Consider the following 15,926-nt stretch of genomic DNA (forward strand, 5'->3'; position numbering starts at 1 on the left):
CTGTATGACCTCCCTACAATGCCTGGGCATGCTCCTGACGAGGTGGCGGATGGTCTCCTGAGGGATCTCCGCCCAGACCTGGACTAAAGCATCTGCCAACTCCTGGACAGTCTGTGGTGCAATGTGGCTTTGGTGGATGGAGCAAGACATGATGTCCCAGATGTGCTCAATTGGATTCAGGTCTGGGGAACGGGCGGGCCAGTCCATAGCATCAATGCCTTCCTCTTGCAGGGACTGCTGACACACTCCAGCCACATGAGGTCTAGCATTGTCTTGCATTAGGAGGAACCCAGGGCCAACCGCACCAGCATATGGTCTCACAAGGGGTCTGAGGATCTCATCTCGGTACCTAATGGCAGTCAGGCTACCTCTGGCGAGCACATGGAGGGCTGTGCGGCCCCCAAAGAAATGCCACCCCACACCATGACTGACTGACCATGACCAAACTGGTCATGCTGGAGGATGTTGCAGGCAGCAGAACATTGTCCACGGCGTCTACAGACTCTGTCACATGTGCTCAGTGTGAACCTGCTTTCATCTGAAGAGCACAGGGCGCCAGTGGCGAATTTGCCAATCTTGGTGTTCTCTGGCAAATGCCAAACGTCCTGCACGGTGTTGGGCTGTAAGCACAACCCCCACCTGTGGACGTCGGGCCCTCATACCACCCTCATGGAGTCTGTTTCTGACCGTTTGAGCAGACACAGGCACATTTGTGGCCTGCTGGAGGTCATTTTGAAGGGCTCTGGCAGTGCTCCTCCTTGCACAAAGGCGAAGGTAGCGGTCCTGCTGCTGGGTTGCCCTCCTACGGCCTCCTCCACATCTCCTGATGTACTGGCCTGTCTCCTGGTAGCGCCTCCATGCTCTGGGTACTACACTGACAGACACAGCAAACCTTCTTGCCACAGCTCGCATTGATGTCCCATCCTGGATGAGCTGCACATCCTGAGCCACTTGTGTGGGTTGTAGACTCAGTCTCATGCTACCACTAGAGTGAAAGCACCGCCAGCATTCAAAAGTGACCAAAACATCATCCAGGAAGCATAGGAACTGAGAAGTGGTCTGTGGTCATCACCTGCAGAACCACTCCTTTATTGGGGGTGTCTTGCTAAATGCCTATAATTTCCACCTGTTGTCTATTCCATTTGCACAACATGTGAAATTTATTGTCAATCAGTGTTGCTTCCTAAGTAGACCGTTTGATTTCACAGAAGTGTGATTGACTTGGAGTTACATTGTGTTGTTTAAGTGTTCCCTTTATTTTTTTGAGCAGTGTATAACTATCCATCACCACCTGCCATTTGACCCCAACTCATCCAGTAATAAGAAACGTTTTCTTAAATCTTCCGAAAATTGAAATGAGTCTTTGGCAATTAGACTTACAGTTTAAATTTGTACAGCAACTATCAGCACACAAAAACCGTCCATATATTTGGGGGGAGAACTTTTACTGCATTTTGTATTCACACAAATACAACCAAATCATTTTCGAAAATCTACACAGAAACAGATTGACTCTAGGTAAATCAGATCAGACTGTATCCCGACCTCTATGGGTGTCTGCAGCAGCTGGGTCATGGACTGCACCGTCTTGATGAGAGTCATCTCGTTGTAACAGCGACTGTTCTCATAGCCCTCCTGCAGGCCCCGGTCGCTGTCAAAACCTGCCTCATTGTAGTAGGGCTCGTTGACCAGGATCAGGCCTGGGAGACACACACACACACACACACACACACACACACACACACACACACACACACACACACACACACACACACACACACACACACACTTTAGATTATTCTAGACACACAAGGAAAAATTAAAAAAAGGCCCGGTGCAGTCAAACGGGATTGTCCTGCATTTTATATACAGCGACTATACAAATGTCCATAACAAGACAGACCAGGTGAAAGCTATGATCGCTTAATGACGTCACTTTGTTAAATCCACTTCCAAAACAGTGTAGACGAAGGGGAGGAGACAGGTTAAAGAAGGAATTCTAAGCCTTGACACATAATATATAATATAATAATAATATATGCCATTTAGCTGACGCTTTTATCCAAAGCGACTTACAGTCATGTGTGCATACATTCTACGTATGGGTGGTCCCGGGAATCAAACCCACTACCCTGGCGTTACAAGCGCCATGCTCTACCAACTGAGCCACAGAAGGACCACATGGATTGTGGATGTGTTCCGTTCAGAGGGTGAATGGGCAAGACAAACGATTGAAGTGCCTTTGAACAGGGTATGGTTGTAGGTGCCAGGCGTACCAGTAAATTAGGTAATTAGACCATTAAGAGAATTCCAAACCTCCGCCAATAACAGCTAGTTTTCAGTTTTCCCCTCCCAGACCAATTCCAGACAGTCCGAGCGAAAATCTTGCTCAAGAAATTGCTATTTGCTAAGAAGCTATTTGTTCCCCTTTTGACCATTTTAATTTAAAACAAACACAGTAAGGTACTTAATTGTTAACCAAAAATTATTTGATAATTGAGATAAAAACAACAAAGGACCCAAATACCTTAGAAATCAAAGACATTCACACATTAGCTCTTCATTCCAGTGTACTTAAAGACTCAAACTTTGGTTAAACACAAACACCTTTGACAACTCAAATGCATTTAGCCTTTCGTGGATTAAACTGAATAAGCCTATCAGCATAGTTTGAGATAGCTACAAATCCTATAATTGTCTCCTAAATCCTGAGGTGAATATTACTGATAGGGAGGTGAGGCAATTTAACCACAACGGTCTTGTCAGAGGGTGATGGTGTGTGACACTCACTGTTGCCGAAGCAGACATGAGCAAATGAACGGCATGAATAAAACATACACTTCTGCTGCAGGGAAGACAACGGGGGGGCCTAAAGGACCCAAACCTGACTGGTAATGAGAAATTCTGGATGAGGTGGTGGGGGGGGGTGAATCAATACTGCGTGAGACTAAGAATAGGTCTAGTGAGGTCAGTTTAGACTTGCCTTGGATGGAGATAAGCACTTGCAGCAGGCTAGACTTGCTGGTCCACCTCTCTGTACCCTGAGGATTGATAAACAGGAAAGACAGTATGAGGCACATTTTATACAAGCAGCTCATGTTCAAAATAATATTTTTTTAAAGACAAAGGGAAGGTAATGGGTGGTCTAATAACAGTCAAGGAGAAGGTAATGGGTGGTCTAGTAACAGTGAAAGGGGAGGTAATGGGTGGTCTAATAACAGTCAGAGGGAAAGTAATGGGTGGTCTAAGAACAGTCAAAGGGAAGGTAAATGGGTGGTCTAAGAACAGTCAAGGAGAAGGTAATGGGTGGTCTAAGAACAGTGAAAGGGAAAGTAATGGGTGGTCTAATAACAGTCAGAGGGAAGGTAATGGGTAGTCTAAGAACAGTCAAGGAGAAGGTAATGGGTGGTCTAAGAACAGTCAAGGGGAAGGTAATGGGCGGTCTAAGAACAGTCAAGGAGAAGGTAATGGGTGGTCTAAGAACAGTCAATGGAAAGGTAATGGGTGGTCTAAGAACAGTCAAGGAGAAGGTAATGGGTGGTCTAATAACAGTCAATGGAAAGGTAATGGGCGGTCTAAGAACAGTGAAAGGGAAAGTAATGGGTGGTCTAATAACAGTCAGAGGGAAGGTAATGGGTGGTCTAAGAACAGTCAAGGAGAAGGTAATGGGTGGTCTAAGAACAGTCAATGGAAAGGTAATGGGCGGTCTAAGAACAGTCAAGGAGAAGGTAATGGGTGGTCTAAGAACAGTCAATGGGGAGGTAATGAGTGGTCTAATAACAGTCAATGGGGAGGTAATGAGTGGTCTAATAACAGTGTAAGGGAAAGTAATGGGTGGTCTAATAACAGTCAAAGGGGAGGTAATGGGTGGTCTAAGAACAGTCAAGGGGAAGGTAATGGGCGGTCTAAGAACAGTCAAGGAGAAGGTGGTCTAAGAACAGTCAATGGAAAGGTAATGGGCGGTCTAAGAACAGTCAAGGAGAAGGTAATGGGTGGTCTAAGAACAGTCAATGGGGAGGTAATGAGTGGTCTAATAACAGTCAATGGGGAGGTAATGAGTGGTCTAATAACAGTGTAAGGGAAAGTAATGGGTGGTCTAATAACAGTCAAAGGGGAGGTAATGGGTGGTCTAAGAACAGTCAATGGAAAGGTAATGGGTGGTTTAAGAACAGTCAAGGAGAAGGTAATGGGTGGTCTAAGAACAGTCAATGGAAAGGTAATGGGTGGTCTAATAACAGTCAAGGGGAAGGTAATGGGTGGTCTAATAACAGTCATGGGGAAGGTAATGGGTGGTCTAATAACAGTGAAGGTAATGGGTGGTCTAATAACAGTGAAGGGGAAGGTAATGGGTGGTCTAATAACAGTCAAGGGGAAGGTAATGGGTGGTCTAATAACAGTCAAGGGGAAGGTAATGGGTGGTCTAATAACAGTCAAGGGGAAGGTAATGGGTGGTCTAATAACAGTCAAGGGGAAGGTAATGGGTGGTCTAATAACAGTCAAGGGGAAGGTAATGGGTGGTCTAATAACAGTCAAGGGGAAGGTAATGGGTGGTCTAAGTATTTGACCTTGATAGTTTATGCGTGTGTATTGGTATTGATATGTGGGCTGTGTGCCTTTTGATTGTTGTAGTTCTATCCTTGATGTTCTGTATTATGTCATGTTTCATGTTTTGTGTGGGCCCCGGGAAGAGTAGCTGCTCCTTTTGCAACCGCTAATGGGGATCCTAATAAAAAAAGCAAAAATACCAATCATCACACTTTTTTCGTGAGGGATTAAAGGTCTACTTCTACCTTGCCGATCCAGGTGCCCAGCAGGCTGACGCAGACCTTGCCGTTGTCGTAGAGGTTGGGGTTGAGGCGCCCGCTGCACTGTGACAGGTAGCGGAAGAGGGGCGGCACCGACGGGTAAATGTTTGGCAGCTGGATGTCGAAGAGGAACAGGCCGTCCTCGTAAGGGGTGCGCGTGGGCCCCTTGATCAGAGCTGAGAACAGGTCCTGTGAAGAGAGAGGGACGGGGTGAAGAGAGACGAGAATATCACACGTTCACTATCATCCTCAGAGTTATCATCACTTATCTTCAGAAATAACAGCATGAAGAGATTTTAAGTTGAGGGTTTAATGAGTGCAGAGAAACTGGCAGCTCAAAACCAGAGTCACTTTAGCCACTGAAGAGTGGTCTGATGCAATTTAATACTTGAATGTCATCGACTACATTCGAATCACTTCCAAACGTCTCTCTTCTTAGGTGTCGGTGAACATACCATGCGGTCCTCGAAGGTTTTGACCATGATGCCGTCGGGCAGCGAGGTGGCCAGCAGAGCCATCTCCTTCCTCACGGTGCTGAAAAACTTCTTGGCCTCGGCCGGCTGGAACTCCATCTTCTTAAAGGTGTGGGTGTCTGGCAGGAGTCAGATAAATGTTGTGGTATTTAGTGAGTATTTGAAAATCCATTTTAAGTAATGGACCAGTGCATTTAAAATGTTCAAAGAGGGTATTTTTGGGGGTATTGAATTGTTCTCCCTGTACTACTAGTTTAGTGGATGTCTCAGTAACAAAGACAAACAATGACAAGCTAAAAGTATTGCGTCCTCACCTGGTGACCACTCCAGCACAGAGAACACCTCTCCCTTGGCACTGGTGAAGGTGACTCCGGGCTTTCCACCACTCTGTTGGCACAGAACAGGCGTATCGCTGGGCCACTCTGGCGCCACGCCTGGAGTCTTCGCCGCCGCTGCCTCCTCCTGGGGCCTTTCTTCGCCCCCTCTTTCCCCTCCCTCCGTGCTCCCACCTCCTCCTGCCCCACCCTCCACCACCGCCTCCATCCGCTCCTCCTCCACAATGGCCACATTGTCCAGGGTCTTCCTCAGGTTCTCCTGGAGCTTCTTGATGTCATCCAGGAAGCGCTTCTCCTTGGTGGGTTTCTCTGGAGTGATGGCAGTGGCGGCGTTGGCGTTAGTCCCGTTGGCGGCGGGCCCAGCACCGGACGTGGGCGAGGTAGGCGAGCCACCGGTCCATAGCTGCTCTACCGTCATGTTCTTCAGGCTCTCCAGGATCTTCAGGGCCTCCTTGAGCTCACGGAAGCCCCGCGGCGTGCTCTCTTTCCCGGGGAGCTTCTCCGCTGCATCACCCCCTCCTGCTCCAGGGGTGGTTCCTCCAGCACCGGTGCCTGGGCTGACTACAGCCCCAGCTCCCTCCAGGTCCTCTGAGGAGTTAGGTGGCTTGGTGGGTGTAGTGGCCCCTGCTATGCCGCCCTCCTTTGGGGGGATGATGAAGGGGCTGGAGCCGGTGGGGGTGGCGGTGTCGTCGTTGGCAGGGTGCTGGTCGTCCTCGTTGGTGGTCAGGCCGTTGTCAGTCTCCCAGCTGTCGCTCTCGTCCTCCCACTCCTCCGTGGACAGGCCACTGCTGCTCTCCTCCACAGAGTCATAGTCAGTCTCCTCGATCTCAGACTCCACGTTGTACAGGTGCTAGATTGAGGGGGGGTTAGAGAAAAACAAAATCACTGCGTTTATACGTAATCATTAATCATTGCTAACATTCATTAAGTGCTTTTCGTGTCAATATCAAAATGTATAGAATAACATTTTTAAAAGGGCAGCATGCAAGTCACCCAGCAGCATGCTATCTGCAACACACATTCAGATTGAAAAGATAATTAGCATGAACACATATTTAGCATGAACAGAAATCTGAGCAAGGTACAGCAGTAGCACACGTCATAGTGAACACAAGCCAACAGAACCTTAACAGAAACCAACAGAGCCACCGATCAGCGACCACTACAACTACCGCATGTGAGGGACAGAAAGACTACAATTACCATGAGTACCTGTGGTAGGACGATGGTAATGGAGTTGTCGGCCCACACCACCTCCACCTTGCTGCTCACGTCCACTCTGAAGACCTGGCCTACTGACGTCTGGACAAGTTTTTAAAAAAGATGAAAAAACGGTATGTGAAAATACTCTTTCTACACGATAGTATACTGGATGATATTTCCTTTCAGAGCACGCTTTTAGCAACTATGGTGATATCTGTAACCATGCCAAAGCATCTGTACAACGTGGACCGGCAAAGAACACTCCAAGCACCACAGGGAAAGTACTAACATGTCAACAACCAAAATGAAAGACATTTTTTGAACTTACATCGTTCTCGCACTCCGTATTCCGCCCGTTCTCAGAGTTCCCTATCCTGATGACGATATCAGTGGTACGGAAGTGGAAGTCTGGGTGGTCGGCGATGTCGTACACACTAACATCCTCCTCTTCTCCTGTGACCTAAACAAACAAACAAAACCACCATCCATTACTGACACCATGCAGCTCAAATGACACTAGAAGCCACCCTGTATAGTGCACTGTTTTTGAGCAGAGCAATAGGACCATGGGGCTATTGCTTTGGCCCAAAGTAGCACACGATATGTGGAATAGGCTCATTTGGAATAGAGTCATTTCAGATTTGCCCAAATTCAACTTCTATAGAGCTATTTTTTTGAAGGTTGTGGTTCCCCCGGCGACACAAGACGACCCATAATGCCCAGCAGACTGACCTCCACGTCGTCGCTGGAGGCGTTGAGTTTGATCCACTTCACAGCACACGTCCTGCCTTTGTGGTCGCCCGACTGGATGACCCCGTACACGCCCGGGTCCGTAGGAGCTTGGGCTGTGTGACCACACATAGACAGACAGACACACATACAGAGAGAGACAGACAGACAGACATACAGAGAGAGACAGACAGACAGACATACAGAGAGAGACAGACAGACACACATACAAAGACAGAGCTGAAGTTAACTTTTGTGCCTCAGGTCAGAGTATCACCAAGGACACCAAGTAAGAAAGCCAACCTGATAAATAGCTCCCTTGTTGCATAGCTACAATTGTAATTTACAACATTAGCAAAGTCTAGTGTATTTCTGGTCAATTTGAAGTTATTTTAAATGGACCAAAAAAAAAAAAGTGTTTTTCTTTCAAAACCAATTTCTAAGTGACCCCAAACTTTTGAATGGTAGTGTACATTTTTTGCTAAACCGCTTATAAAAGCTGATAGTAGAAAACCAGGTTGAGAAATGTTACCAAAAAATGTAAAACTGAAATATCACATTTGCGTAAGTATTAAGACCCTTTAAAAACAGTACTTTGTTGAAGCACCTTCGGCAGTGACTAAAGCTTAAGTCTTTTTGGGTATGACGCAACAAGTACATTGAGGCTTTTCCCGAAGCCACTCCTGCGGCGTCTTGGCTGTGTGCTTAGAGTCATTATCCTGTTGGAAGGTGAACCTTCACACCAGTCTGAGGAACTGAGTGCTCTGGAGCAGGTTTTCATCAAGGATCTCTGTACTTTGCTCCTTTTATCTTTGCCTCGATCCTGACCAGTCTATGTGCCTGGCGCTAAAAAACATCCTCACAACATGATGCTGCCACCACACTTCACTGTAGGGATGGTGCCAGGTTCCCTCCAGATGTGACGCTGGGCATTCAGGCCAACAAGTTCAACCTTTGTCTCATCAAACCAGAGAATCTTGTTTCTCATGGTCAGAGTCTTTAGGTGCCTTTTGGCAAACTCCAAAAGAACAGAATGAAGTACAAAGAGATCCTTGATGAAAACATGCACTAGAGCGCTCAGTACCTCAGACTGGGGTGAAGGTTCACCTTCTAACAGGACAACGCAGGACAGGCTTCAGGACAAGGGTCAATGTCCTTAAGTGGCCCAGCCAGAGCCTGAAAATAGCTGTGCAGCAACGCTCCCCATCCAACCTGACAGAGCTTGAGAGGATCTGCAGAGAAGAAATGGGTGAAACTCCCCAAATACAGGTGTGCCAAGCTTGTAGCATCATGCCCAAGAAGAATCGAGGCTGTAATCGCTGCCAAAGGTGCTTCAACAAAGTACTGAGTAAAGGGTCTGAATAGTTATGGAAACGTGATATTTCAGTTGAATGTTTTATACATTTGCAAAAATGTCTAAAAACCTGTTCTTGCTTTGCCATTATTGGGTAGTGTGTGTGGATTGATAAGGGGGGGAAACTATTTAATCAATTTTAGAATAAGGCTGTAACGTAACAAAATGTGGAAAAAGTTTGATTAATTTCCAAATGCACTGTACAAGGCCTGAAGGCGAGTGTGAAGTGAGCTAGCTACTTACGTCGTTTGTCGACAACAAAGTCTCCGGGGCAAAACTCATGGTTGTCGAGGTGCTGGATGGGGATGAGGTCATTGGAGCGGATGAGGGTCTCCATACGGCCGTCCTTCCAGAGGACGTCGGCCGAGGTCTTGGTGGACACCACTTCTACTGCCACCCTGACGGTAATAAACAGGGAGATGGCAGATATTAGAACCAGTGACTAAGTAACTAATACTGGAATTTGTGTCTTCACCGACAAGGCTCAACTATTTCAGCAAGAAGTTCTGGTTAAGAGTGGAAAATGCCGACATGTTAAAGAATGTAATGTTAAACTGACTAAGCCATATGCGCAGCAGCAGAGCGAATCAAAGATATCGCAGGGTGGGGGAGCCTGATCTCCTCTGCCACGGTTTCCCTCCATACATAATATAAACTTAGCAAAAAAAAAGAAACGTCCTCTCACTGTCAACTGCATTTATTTTCAGCAAACTTAACATGTGTAAACTTCTGACTTAAACTGTATTTAAAACTTAGCCAAATACTGACAATTCCTGACATTTAATCCTAGTAAAAATTCCCTGTTTTAGGTAAATTAAGATCACCACTTTATTTGAAGAATGTGAAATGTCAGAATAATAGTAGAGAATGATTAATTTCAGCTTTTATTTCTTTAAACACATTCCCAGTGGGTCAGACGTTTACATGCACTCAATTAGTATTTGGTAGCATTGCCTTTAAATAGGGTGAAATAGCTCCTGACAGAGCTGGTGTAACTGAGTCAGGTTTGTAGGCCTCCTTGCTCGCACACGCTTTTAGTTCTGCCCACAACCTTTCTTTGGGATTGAGGTCAGGGCTTTGTGATGGCCACTCCAATACCTTTACTTTGTTGTCCTTAAGCCATTTTGCCACAACTTTGCTTGCAAGTATGCTTGGGGTCAGTGTCCATTTGGAAGACCCAAATATTCCTTCCTCATGAAGACATTATCTGAAGTGCACCAGCCCCTCCTGCAGAAAAGCATCCCCACAACATAATGCTGCCACCCCCGTGCTTCACGGTTGGGATGGGGTTCTTCGACTTGCAAGGCTCCCCCTTTTCCCTCCAAACATAAAGATGGTCATTATGGCCAAACAGTTCTATTTTTGTTTCATCAGACCAGAGGACATTTCTCCAAAAACTACAATCTTTCTCCCAATGTGCAGTTGCAAATCGTAGTCTGACTTTTTTTATTGCGGTTTTAGATCAGTGGCTTCTTCCTTGCTCAACAGCCTTTCAGGTTGTTGATATAAGACACATTTTTCTGTGGCTATAGATAAGTTTGTACCCGTTTCCTCCAGCATCTTCACAAGATCCTTTGCCGTTGTTCTGGGATTGATTTGCACTTTTTGCACCAAAGTACATTCATCTCTAGGAGACAGAACGAGTCTCCTTCCTGAGCGGTATGACAGCTGCTTGGACCCATGGTGTTTATACTTGCGTACTATTATTTGTACAGATGAACATGGTACCTTCAGGCGTTTGTCTGTAAACAATTGTTGGAAAAATTACTTGTGTCACGCACACAGTAGATGTCCTAACCGACTTGCAAAAACTATAGTTTCTTAAGAAATTTGAATGACTCCAACCTAAGTGTATATAAAACTTTCGAGTGCATCTGTATTTCTATGATCATAACAAGATTCAACAACTGAGACAAACTGAACAAGTTCCACAGACGTGTGACTAACGGGGGGGGGTTCAAAATCAAAAGTAACAGTATCTGGTGTAGCCATCAGCTGCATTAAGTACTGCAGTGCATCTCCTCCTCATGGACTGCACCAGATTTGCCAGTTCTTGCTGTGAGATGTTAGTCCACTCTTCCACTAAGGCATCTGCAAGTTCCCGGACATTTCTGGGGGGAATGGGCATAGTCCTCATCCTCCGATCCAACAGGTCGGGGTGGCAGGGTAGCCCAGCGGTTAGAGTATTGGACTAGTAACCGAAAGGTTGCAAGTTCAAATCCCCGAGCTGACAAGGTACAAATCTGTCGTTCTGCCCCTGAACAAGAATTTGTTCTTAACTGACTTGCCGAGTTAAATAAAAAGGTCAAATAAATAAAAAAAGGTCCCAGACCTGATCAATGGGATTGAGATCCGGGCTCTTCGCTGGCCATGGCAGAACACTGACATTCCTGTCTTGCAGGAAATCACGCACAGAACGAGCAGTATGGCTGGTGGCATTGTCATGTCAGGATGAGCCTGCAGGAAGGGTACCACATCAGGGAGGAGGATGTCTTCCCTGTAACGCACAGCGTTGAGATTGTTGTCATTGCAGGCAATCTCAGTCCGATGATGCTGTGACACATGGCCCCAGACCTCGGTGTAACGCTCTTTCCTTTGAAAATAAACACGAATCCGACCATCACCCCTGGTGAGACAAAACTGCGGCTCATCAGTGAAGAGCACTTTTTGCCAGTCCTGTCTGGTCCAGCGACAGTGGGTTTGTGCCCACCTGCCTTACAACAGGCCTCAGTCCAGCAAGCCCTCAGTCCAGCCTCTCACAGCCTATTGCGGACAGTCATCAGCACTGATGGAGGGATTGTGCATTCCTGGTGTAACTCGGGCAGTACCTGTACCTGTCCTGCAGGTGTGATGTTCGGCTGTACCGATGCTGTGCAGGTGTTGTTACATGTGGTCTGCCACTGAGGACGATCAGTTGTCCACCCAGTCTCCCTGTAGTGCCGTCTTAGGCGTCTCACAGTACGGACATTGCAATTTATTGCCCTGGCACATCTGCAGTCTTCATGCCTCCTTGCAGCATGCCTAAGTAAGACACATCCACACAGATGAGCAGGGACCCTGGGCATGTTTCTTTTGGAGTTTTTCAGAGTCCTTAGAAAGGCATCTTTAGTGTCCTAAGTTCATAACTGTGACCTTAATTGCCTACCGTCTGTAAGCTGTTCGTGACTGTTCCACAGGTGCATGTTCATTGTTTATGGTTGATTGAACAAGCATGGGAAACCGTGTTTAAACTAGAGGTCGACCGATTCTGATTTTTCAACGCCGATACCGATTATTGGAGGACCAAAAAAAAAGCCGATACAGATTAATCAGCCATTTTTTAAAATTTGTTTTATGTGTAATAATGACAATTACAACAATACTGAATGAACACTTATTTTAACTTAATATAATACATCAATAAAATCAATCTAGCCTCAAAGAAATAATGAAACATGTTCAATTTGGTTTAAATAATGCAAAAACAAAGTGTTGGAGAAGAAAGTAAAAGTGCAATATGTGCTATGTAAGAAAGCTAATGTTTCAGTTCCTTGCTCAGAACATGAGAACATATGAAAACTGGTGGTTCCTTTTAACACGAGTCTTCAATATTCCCAGGTAAAAAGTTTTAGGTTGTGGTTATTATAGGAATTATAGGACTATTTCCCTTCATTAACCTTTGACGATTAGATGTTCTTATAGGCACTTTAGTATTGCCAGTGTAACAGTATAGCTTTCCGTCCCTCTCCTCGCTCCTCCCTGGGCTCGAACCAGCAACACAACGACAACAGCCACCATCGAAGCAGCGTTACCCATGCAGAGAAAGGGGAACAACTACTGGAAGGCTCAGAGCAAGTGACGTTTGAAACGCTATTAGCGAGTGCTAACTAGCTAGACATTTCACTTCGGTTACACCAGCCTCATCTCGGGAGTTGATAGGCTTGAAGTCATAAACAGCGCAATGCGTTGACGCACAATGAAGAGCTGCTGGCAAAACGCACGAAAGTGCTGTTTGAATGAATGTTTACGCGCCTGCTTCTGCCTACCACCGCTCAGCCAGATACTTAGATACTTGTATGCTCAGTCAGATTATATGCAACGCAGGACACGCTAGATAATGTCTAGTAATATCAACCACCATGTGTAGTTAACTAGTGATTATGATTGATTTTTTTAATAAGATAAGTTTAATGCTAACTAGCAACTTACTGCATTCGCGTAACAGGCAGTCTCCTTTTGGAGTGCAACGAGAGAGAGGCAGGTCGTTATTGTGTTGGACTAGTTAACTGTAAGGTTGCAAGATTGGATCCCCCAAGCTGACACGGTGAAAATCTGTTGTTCTGCCCCTGAACAAGGCAGTTAACCCACCGTTCCTAGGCCGTCATTGAAAATAAGAATGTGTTAACTGACTTTCCTAGTTAAATAAAGGTAAAACATTTTATTTTATAAATAATAATAAATCGCCGCCCAAGAATACAGATTTCCGATTGTTATGAAAACTTGAAAATCGGCCCTAATTAAATCGCCTATTCCGAATAGTCGGTCGACCTCTAGTTTAAACCCTTTACAATGAAAATCTGTGAAGCTATTTGGATTTGTTCGAACCATCTTTAAAAGACAGGGTCCTGAAAAAGGGACGTTTATTTATTTTTTTGCTGAGTTTACATCTCATGTTGTGTCTTTTCTTTAAATCAAATCTCTCCTCTACCTCAATTCAATCCCCCACTAGAATTCAGCCACTTTCCCCCTGCTCTGCCTCTTAACTTCAGTCACTACTTCTCCCTTGCCGTTTTATTCCCCCCATCAATCTTCCTCTCGCTCGCTCTCCCTCCCGCAACTCAATCTCAGCTTTTTTTCTCCCCCTTGATCTCCCTGGCTCTTTGACCCTCTGTCTCCCTCTCCATCACCCTTTCCCCCCTCTCTCTCTCCCCGTCTGTCTCTTTCAATCAGAGGACCTGGATGTTATCTGGGCACACCTAAGCACATGCTACATGATTTATCAGCAGCCAGCTATATTTAACCACCAGATCTGATCTACAAGGCAGTTTAAAAGGAGGGAAAATCACAGCCTTAGGCAGCATCTGAAATAGCATCATATTGCCTGTATAATGCACTACTTTTAACCAAGGATCTGGTCAAAATTAGTACACTATATAAGGAAGGGGGTGCCATTAATATAAGGAAGGGGGTGCCATTTCAGATGTGCAGCCTTGGAATCTTTGCCGTGTTCGAATGGCGCCTGGTAGAATTTAAAGTACTCGAATTCTGCAATGTCTTGAGAAAAGGTTACATTGACCCAAACTTCAACCTATTTGGAAACGTCCAACTAATGGTGCAGAGCTAGGTCTAATTGTGGGTACCGGTGTGATTTTTATAACAGAGGAACTTAACTATCGGGTTTTTAGTCAAAGGACCACAAGGAGAGCAGTGCGGTTGAGAGCGTATTCATTTTCACGTCGCAACAATAATAATTAGGTTGATGCTAGTATAACCTTTGGATTGTTATTTGTACTAGATTCAAATTGGTACTAGGAAAAGTACTGGATTGGCACTAGATTAGTACTATATTAGATTATGGAGTGGTACTAGTACTGGATTGGTGGTAGACTGGTTCAAGATTTTAAGACAAGGCCAGGTCACACCGTCACTGGCAGCATCCACACAGCCTAATAACAACCAGGGTCATTAGTGGACATCTGCTCCGGGAAATCAGCCTGAAATCGATCCCCGTAGGTAGTAACAAGCCATCAGAAAGTCCGTAAGGAAGAGAGGACATTTTCTGGGAGACAAGATGTTGGATCGATGAACACTGGTCTTGTTCGGCTGGGTGTAAGGGTGTAAGTGTAGGCTGGGTGTAGGGTGTAAGTTGATCGGCTCTGTGTGTAAGCGTCCCAAATGGAAGTGGCACCCTATTCCCTATACAGTGCTCTATTTTTGACAAAAGTAGTGTACTACATAGGGAGTAGGGTGCCATTTAGGCCAGAGACAGAGGCTGTACCCGAAGACAAGATAATGATGTGATTGTGTATCATCTGTACAGGGGTGGGCGGCATCAGAAGCTGGGAGAGGCACAATGTGCCCTTGAGCAAGGCACATCACCCTCATTTTCTCCAGGGGCGCCGTACTACTATGGCTGACCATGTAAAACAACACTTTGCACTGCACCTATCCGGTGAATGTGACAAAAAATAAAAGTGACACTGGGTTCAAGGACGCAGAATTTTTGCCAGCGGGAAGCTCAATTCTTGCCAGCAAGCTATTGATCATCCTTTACACGTGCCAAGGAGAAAAGGAGATGGCCAGGGAGGGACCATCTCCTGAATGGAGAGAGAGAAAAAGGGAGGGTGCAAGAGAGGGAGGAATTGCAGAAGTTCAGAAAGGGAGGGCGTGAGGGAGGGATAGAAGGCAGAGGACTAAAGTGTGGCCTAGACTGACTTACCATGCTACATTTGTAGCCATTTATATACAATTGTAGTCTGCTACATTTAGTCACATAGCATTACATGAATACAAACGGATTTCATTGATAACTGGCTCACCTGTCGCCGGGCTTGAACTCGCGGGAGAACTTGGTCCTCTTCTTCTTGTGCTTCCTCTTCAGGTTGCGGATGGACAGAGGGATGCTCTTCTTCCTGTTCAGGCCCCCCAGACCGCCGCTCTGCGACGACGCCGTGCTGCTCGCCGACGACGTCAGCGACAAGGAGTCGTCAGTGTCCTCCGCCCCCGCCTCGTCGTCTGCGTCCTGCTCCGAGGGCTCGGGCCATGGGTCAGAGGAGGCAGGAGCGCACAGGGTCAAGGGCTGGAGGGCGTGGTTGGGGCCGTTGTTAGGGTGGTGAGGGCGGGGGAGGGCGTTGTGGTCAGTGGAGTCTGGGTGGGTGTTGTCAGGCTTGAGGTCACCTGGGTGTGAGGGGGGAGAAGACAGGTGATGGTTGTCGAGTTGGTTTTACATGTATAATTGATTAGTGGTATAAGCAGTGACTTGGAACTGAGCAAAGCATAAAGAATAGATTTTAATTGTGGGGCGAACTACCCTGCACAATGTGTGCAG

At 46.1% G+C, this 15,926-nt stretch overlaps 1 protein-coding gene across 2 annotated transcripts in view; it reads right to left on the reverse strand.

Annotated features, from left to right (window-relative positions):
* Positions 1-15,926, reverse strand: part of LOC118364951 ((E3-independent) E2 ubiquitin-conjugating enzyme-like) — a 45,783-nt gene that overhangs the window by 5,159 nt on the left and 24,698 nt on the right. The window contains exons 10-19 of one of the 2 annotated variants that reach the window (XM_035746788.2): positions 15,418-15,775; positions 9,143-9,297; positions 7,549-7,661; positions 7,145-7,276; positions 6,817-6,915; positions 5,593-6,463; positions 5,261-5,397; positions 4,791-4,994; positions 2,984-3,041; positions 1,546-1,700 (exon numbers count right to left, since the gene is read on the reverse strand). In XM_035746788.2, coding sequence (XP_035602681.2) covers positions 1,546-1,700; positions 2,984-3,041; positions 4,791-4,994; positions 5,261-5,397; positions 5,593-6,463; positions 6,817-6,915; positions 7,145-7,276; positions 7,549-7,661; positions 9,143-9,297; positions 15,418-15,775 — 2,282 coding nt within the window. The remainder of the gene's footprint in view (positions 1-1,545; positions 1,701-2,983; positions 3,042-4,790; positions 4,995-5,260; positions 5,398-5,592; positions 6,464-6,816; positions 6,916-7,144; positions 7,277-7,548; positions 7,662-9,142; positions 9,298-15,417; positions 15,776-15,926) is intronic. The other variant, XM_035746789.2, reaches the window with a different exon arrangement.

This window comes from Oncorhynchus keta, chromosome 32, assembly GCF_023373465.1.
Source record: "Oncorhynchus keta strain PuntledgeMale-10-30-2019 chromosome 32, Oket_V2, whole genome shotgun sequence".
Lineage (NCBI taxonomy): Eukaryota > Metazoa > Chordata > Actinopteri > Salmoniformes > Salmonidae > Oncorhynchus > Oncorhynchus keta.